At 39.6% G+C, this 7,500-nt stretch overlaps 1 protein-coding gene across 2 annotated transcripts in view; it reads left to right on the top strand.

Annotated features, from left to right (window-relative positions):
• LOC138042134 (major facilitator superfamily domain-containing protein 12-like) overlaps positions 1 to 7,500 on the top strand; it is a 14,201-nt gene that overhangs the window by 479 nt on the left and 6,222 nt on the right. Inside the window, exons 2-8 of one of the 2 annotated variants that reach the window (XM_068887922.1) lie at positions 409 to 481; positions 868 to 993; positions 1,567 to 1,627; positions 2,246 to 2,682; positions 3,205 to 3,297; positions 3,582 to 3,674; positions 6,441 to 6,614. In XM_068887922.1, the coding sequence (XP_068744023.1) occupies positions 409 to 481; positions 868 to 993; positions 1,567 to 1,627; positions 2,246 to 2,682; positions 3,205 to 3,297; positions 3,582 to 3,674; positions 6,441 to 6,614 (1,057 nt within the window). The remainder of the gene's footprint in view (positions 1 to 408; positions 482 to 867; positions 994 to 1,566; positions 1,628 to 2,245; positions 2,683 to 3,204; positions 3,298 to 3,581; positions 3,675 to 6,440; positions 6,615 to 7,500) is intronic. The other variant, XM_068887923.1, reaches the window with a different exon arrangement.

Below are 7,500 nucleotides of genomic sequence, written 5' to 3'. Positions count from 1 at the left end.
ATAAAACACAATCAACGAAACGGGAGAAGAAAACAATAATAACTGTTCAGAATCCCGACTGGCCAGGGGCAAACACGTTGGGTATTTACTAGCACAGCCGAGAAGTTGAACCAGGGACTACCAGGATCAACTCAACGAGTGGTCAGAGAGGGTCTTGAACCCGGGATCTCCGGATCTCAAGGCAAGCGCCCTAGCCATTGGGCCGCACTGCCTCCGCATGGCCTGGGGTCCGCTCCCATGGGCCCCCAATGCAGCAAATCATCGATGCAATTTTCTATCATCCCCTAGGATTTAACTTAATTTCCTCCTTTTTTTTCTTCGGAATTCATTCCTTACACTTGATATTCATAATAACGGTGAAACCACAAATTCTAAAGTGTTAATTAAACGTACAATTTCCCATTTTAGGACTGCTTTTACCTACTTGAGTGGTATTTCGACCTGTGCTGTTGCTTCTGAAAACAGTTCCAAGGATTTCACGGTAAAGTACTTTGTGTCTATTATTTCATCATACTTTATTGAAACTACTGCATGGACATTTTATTACGTCATGATGGTTAAGGGAATGGCCCAACAATAAGAATGGTTCCATTCCATCTGGGTCAGAAGTCATAGAGTAGGGGACATTGGGGTTTTTGACAATTTAACATTTAAAATGATCATAATAATTTGTCTTTACGCTACTGAAGTCTAAATTTCTCCACATGGTCTTGGATACAGCTCTTTCCTTCAAACGTTCTTGAAAACTAAGTAGCTTTTGCAACCGATATTGTGTAAGGTTTGGGGTGTTTTCTATTAAATAGGCAGAAATCAGGACTGGCATTTTCTGACATTCAATTTTATATACTTATATCCCTTATTCTTCAGGTAATGACTGCAATATTGGTAGGACTAGGGGTTTTGCTTGCTCTGATATTTCATGTTGGGACTAAAGAGCCTCTTTACAAGGACGCGAATCCCGACATCCCCTTGAGAAAATTATCGACCCTACAGGTAACAAATTTCGCGGTAAATCTGGGCTTAGTCTATATGCTAGTCTGCTTTAGCTTGAAAACCCACTGCCACATTTCACTGAATCCGTTTTTTTTTTTGCCTAGTTAGTAAAGTAGAATGCGTATGTACAGATTACCTGAAGAAAATAATCAACTATTTAAGGCAAGACAGCCAGGATCCTTGGCATAGTGAGATTTCTAGTCTCACCCCACTGTAGCCCACTTTTAAAATCTTAAGGATGATGCCATAGTCTTTTGATTTGCCACAGCATGTTGCGATTGTTGGTTCTCGACCTCCAAGAGTTGTTCCCAAGGGAATTTCAGTACTGTTTTGTCTTCTATCAACTCTTCTTAAAACCGATGTTTGATTTGTTGAGTCCTAAAGTCCTCTATTACTGAGACAACGGACATTTAAACTTGGTCATTACCAAAACTAAACCTTTGTTTGTAATGTGGTTATGATTTGAGAAAGACGTTGTTCGCGGATCTCGGTAACGAGAGTGGTAAACGGACGATGTCATAGGCATTTGCTTTATTAATTCCCATTGTGAATCGCATTTTCCTTCCTTCTTAGAGTCTAACATCTTTCATTCCTTCGGACGCTGATCGAGAATTGATGACCCGTCGTGAGACAGGTTGGGTGTCTAATTGTAAAAAATATGTACATTTATTTCAAGAAAGTCACAAAAATTCAGTTGGAAAGAGCGTAATTGTTGGAAAAAGTGAAAAAGTGAAAAGTTTGAATAAGAAAGTTAAGTAAGTTAAAAAACATTCATCATTCAACGTTTGTTTGTCTAGGCAAGCTATTATACAACCCACACTGAGCAAATTAGTTCCCTTTAACACAACAGATCTGGTTCTTCAAGTGTCTTACCCTTTTGCCCTCGTTTTGAAAACAGTTCCAAGATTTATTGGGTTTATTGTCGGTCTACGTAATTTAATATCCCATTTAAGGTAGCCCTTGCCGAATTCCACAATACTACGTTGAACAGCATTGGGGAGTACAAAAATAAACTCCTTAGTTAGTTTTTAATCTGGGATTAGCGTTAATCGGCTTTTGAAGAACAGGGCCCTGAATTTCAAGTCGGCCACTCTATGCCTGGATAATAATCTGGTGCTATAGCAACAGACTTGTTAAATGAGGCTAAGCAGTTTTTAAAACAGAAATAAGGCAAAATGTGTGGGACTACAACCGGCTATGAAACGAAAGAAATTTCATTGTTACGAGTCTAAACGTCTTTGCTGTATTACAGGATTAAATACTGAGACCACCAAAGAGCGAGATTGTCCATCGCGCAAGACTGCTCTTGTTAGTTTCTGCGATTGGATCCGATGGAAAACCATAAGAATCCAGAGGAAAGAGCCAGCGTTAGCGAAGAAGAACGATGTTCCGAAAGAAAATCTTTCACCAAGCAATGTTAACTCCGCTGGCGTTAACAATAGAGGTTTTTCTGGTAGTATAATGACACTGAATTCAGGTGCTGATTCGAATGATAAAAACGTCGACAAAGTTCCAGCACCCATCAACCTCCCAGCTGTTTCACTGGAAACTAAGGGCGTTTCTTTACCCGAGACTACGGCAAACAGCAAGCCTTTTATTATTTCACGGGACTGTGAATCCGCTCTTCCAACACGAACACATGCAAATAGAACTATACGAGAGTGGCTCATTGATCCTCGCTTATACATGGTAAGTATGGTTTTAATTGGGTGACAGCCAATGAAGACACAGAATTGAGGTCACATGTATTCATGTACCGTGAAATCCAAATGAAGTTCAAATGTTACCTTTTTAGTTATCAGTTTTCTGAATCTTAAACAGACTGCACCATTTTGAAATTGAGATTAAGCCTACTACATTATGTTGATAAGTATGATAAAATTTTATGCATTGTACCGCAAGGCGTTTGTGCTATGTACCCAAAATGCAGGGTGGCATACGTTTTGTCGATGTGCTCTCCGTCAAAGTGACCGTTCCGATTCATTGAGTGTTCTTCACTATCCACGCTAGCTAATCAACATATCACGAGCTAATTTCACAAGTCATCTCAAGAATATTCCAAATTGCACTCGAAATCATGGAATTACTTATACTAAAACAAATGAAACAGTTTATAAACCAACAACAAAGAGCACTTCTTTTTAAAGCCTAGGACATTGCCCAGGACAACACTGAAGCTCAATGCCTCTCTCCTGTTATAATTATCTTCAGGTTGCTGTCGTGTACTCCTGTACAAGGGCCTTACAAAATCACGCCTATTCTTATCTGCCGCTTTTCCTTATTTACAGACTTCGTCTTGGTAAGGTATGTACGGATGTCAAAATGACTGCATCAATCTGTAATTCTCTATGCATGCTTCAAGAAATGGTCTTTCACGTTTGATACGATACCGCTAGTGAGTGCACTTCGTTCTTTGGGCACTATTGCCCAGCTCTTAGTAAACTTTATAAAATTTAAGATTAGCTGTGAAACTTTTTTTTTTATAATTGTTTAATTTTACAAACATTATTTACTAGATGAAAACGTCGTGATCATTGGAAACAGTTGGGAATAAAACTAAAGTTGTAGTTTTTCTTTTCGATTTTCAGGATTCCATTGCTTACTTGCCGCTCATTATGTTTATCAGTGCCACTGTATCTTCTATATTTTCAAAGAAGTTTGTTGGGACAATTGGAAACAAGGTAAGGTAGATTAGGTAAGGTTAGGAAAGATTAGGGACAGAAAAGAATACAACCAGAAGTCCATAGCCTACAAGTCTCAATCTGCAATGGAATTTCAGTATAATCCATTTTCAAAACGGCTACTGCTAGAATTTTTGCGGGAAAAACGTGGCGGTATTGTATTCTTTGCACGATTCACAATATTCCATTAAGCACGAGCAATCCCTCCTGCGGCTGCTTGGATTCAGGTCAATCAGAGGCGTTGCGGTCATCATGCCCAATATCTGATTGGTCAAAATTTGGCGGGACCCGTATTCTAAATATAGATAATACAGTAAGCTGATTGGCTAAGGCCAAATGAAAGAGATCGACACTTACGGGTTAATGGACTTTTGACATAAGCCTCGTGTTAGCAAAAAAAATATCTCCAGTCCCGCAGAAAGATTACTTTAAACCGGAGGTCAGAAGAAAAAAAAGAATCTATTGCTTATACATAGATCTTTGAAAGTGAAAGCCCATGGCAGCTAAGGAAGGAATTTAATCAATTGCGGAGAAGCTCAAAAATGCCTGGCTTGAACAAGAAAACGGAGCTTAAGCACAAGACATTTTTGGGCCTCTGACGCCGAACGAACGAACATTTTGCACATCAGTACAATCAGCCTTTATCTAATTTTTAAACTTATCGTCTCTATTAGACATTTAAGGATAACATTAAGCTAAAGAAGTTTGCAATACGCTCATAAAATAAGTGTCGGCTGGTGTGGCTGACATACTCTGCATCACACAGATCACATTGGTAATTATACACAACGCAATGAATGTCGGCTACACCAGCCGACACTTATTTCAGCGTGTTGGTGAACACCGTTATTTAGCAATCGGCCAGCACGTAAAGAACAACCACGGTCCGGAAACAATCGTTGACCTCACCAACAATTTTTCCGAAGAGCCCTTGCTTAAACAAACAATCAGACTCCATACGCGCAAAACTATTTATTTACATGTAAATTTGTGACCATGTACACGTACACTTTTTACACCTTTTGTTTTATCTCCTCGCACGGTAAAAAATAAGTTACACCTCTTGTCTTGTCACCTCGAATGGTATATATTAAGTTATCAAATTTATTCTCTCTTCACTTGAATATGATGACATGTACTCATCGAAACGTTGTGTAACACTTGTCTCGCTTATTTTTATCCTTAAATGTTTAACCAAATTTAACCTTATTGGAATGTCTCTATTAGAGAGAGGATATTTAGCAATATAAATGTGATAGAGTCAAAACAAGTTAAGAAGGAAAACATCTCACTTCCGGTTGCCGTCCGCGGCTCAAAAACTTCTCGAGCTTTAGTTTTCTAACCAGGGAATCTGCTGACGGCATTGTTCATATTTTCAGAGATAGCTCATTATGCAATGCCCTTTCAACATTCAGTTTTTTCCTCCTGGCTGAGTGAATGGAAAACGATCGCCTTGCGCTAAGGAGGCAAAAAAATGAAACAATGATTCTCCACTCTCTTAACCCATAAGCATGCAATTGCACTAGAGTCCGCTGCTCTACCATCAGTGACTGAGCTCTGCTATCAAGCCGAGTTCGCATTGCATCCTGTAAGAGGTGAAAATAAAAGTGGATAGGAGATATATGAAGACCATCAAGGGCTACGGATATGAAAGCTCTTTTTGTCAAAACAAGACGGGCAACCATGATACGTTACAAATATTAAATATGGGGCGGCCTCCGATTGACTTAATATTATAGATTGACTTAATATTTGTTTCTCATCCATAAACTTCCTTTGAAATATTAAAAAATATATATGGAAAACATTATTTTCAGTTGTTTGAAGTTATCTTCGTTTGGTTTTCGTTATTTTTTTTCTCGTTTCTCAAGAGACGAAAGTCTGCATTAGAATAACTTGAATACCTAAACTCCTCGAAATACCATTTTTGCTCGAGATTAACCTTTGATCAGGCGTTCTTTTTCAAGAGACAGAGAAAAGTGCGCCTGATCACAGGTTAGCTCGACAGGTACTCCTCAACTATCAATTACCCATTCGGGCTTACTTGGAGGTCAATTCTCACCGCGGAGCGCACCAAAATAGAATATGAATCCCCAACCTTGGGTAGCCGTTTCTGTCGCGCACAGATAACTACCCCCTTTTTCGGCAAGAGCAAAGCCGCGTGAAATCAGCATTGTAAAAAAGTGTTTTTTCTCAAAAAGTATTTAAAGTTAGGGGAAAAGCAATACATCTTTTTAAAGCTTAGAAGATAAGCTTTCCAAAAACATAGAACTTCTTTACAGAACAAAAGAAAACACTAAAATCAGTTTTCCACTCAAATTTGCTCCTTTTAACGTTAATTACGAATATTGGAATGACCAAGAAAAATCTTCCTCATTTTATTAGCTTTCTTGGACAAAAATAAGACGGAAAACTGACCGGGCACGAATATTTTCAGGAGCAGATCTTGATGAGCGGTCTTTTCCAACACCCATTCCAACGCTATCTTTTCTTTAACAACCGAAACCAAGGTCTTTCGAACAAAACAATGAGGTTTCTTGACGACCCGTCCCTCCTACTGTGGAACAAAACCACTTGAAATAATTAAAGTAGGGGTAGGATTGGGTGATCTCTAAGCCTCTCTTCTAAGGTGAAGGCCATGTTAAATTATCTGGATAGATTTGCCCGCGACGTAATCCGACGTTAAAGAGATTGTACCATGCATGCCTTTTGTCTGCTCTTTGCTGATATTCTCCTAATTTTGCTTACTTTTAAAATCTGTTTTAGCGGTGTTTTACCATTGCTGCTCTACTTGTTGTCTGCTCAGGAGTGATGTCTTATTTCATCACTCAATCCACCACAGCCATGATCTACCCTGCTGTTGTGCTTCTCGGGCTTGGCTTTTCCTCAATGCTCGTTTGTTCCCTTAGCTTCGCAACAGAACTAATTGGAGAAAACAAGGTGAATGAAGTTCATTTTATCGGACAATGTTGCATATTATGGACGTTTTTTTTTTATTAGAGGCATTCTTTTGGGTTCGATTTAGCCGAACCATCCAAAACGACACGCAATCGCATTTATTGGATGAAGTGGCTGCTTAAGATCACGTCCTGGTCTCCTTTGTTATTCCATAAATTCAAAAATTGCTTGATGTCCCAATCCGGGCTGCCCTCGCATTTTGCAAAGCATACCCATCCTCTAAACGATCTTAAACCCTCCCACCCCCTCCCCCCTCAAACACTAACAAACACTTACCAGAGAAACTTATATGGAAGCTCTACGAAGATCATATATAGAGATTCTTTATTTCATTTATGGTACGTGGCTACCCCAAAAACATTCTACTGGTGTTCAAACCGGTGTGCTTCAGAGTCTACATCTACATCTAGTACATGTTCCATGCAGCATTCGTCAAAGTCCTTTTGACTTATGGTTGTTTCTACTTAGGTGGCCTCAAAACACCATAAGCCTTTTTAGGGACATAACTGCCCAGTTGGCCACTTATGCTGGAAAGGACAGGGCAGCCACAACACCAGGGACTCTATCCCCTACTCTTAACTTCTCGAATAGTTTGTGGGTACTCTATAACGTCCAACAGGGAACTTATGAACATGAGAAGGTTCCAATGGTTTATAGTCCTTATCCGAGAAGACTTGAAGTCTAACCATTTGATGATGGAATTCGACAAAGGCAGCACATTATCATCAGTCAGTTTTTAAGATCCTGTTTGTTGATCCTGCCGGGGTTGGAACCCGCGACCTCCCACATGGCATGGCCAGACGCTCAGTCAACTGAGCCACCAGTGCGCAGTCAAGGATATCAAACCACTGCCGACTTTAAATCACAT

Source organism: Montipora capricornis, chromosome 3 (assembly GCF_036669925.1).
Source record: "Montipora capricornis isolate CH-2021 chromosome 3, ASM3666992v2, whole genome shotgun sequence".
NCBI lineage: Eukaryota > Metazoa > Cnidaria > Anthozoa > Scleractinia > Acroporidae > Montipora > Montipora capricornis.
Note: the sequence above shows the minus strand (reverse complement) of the source record. Positions and strands in the feature narration are given on the sequence as shown.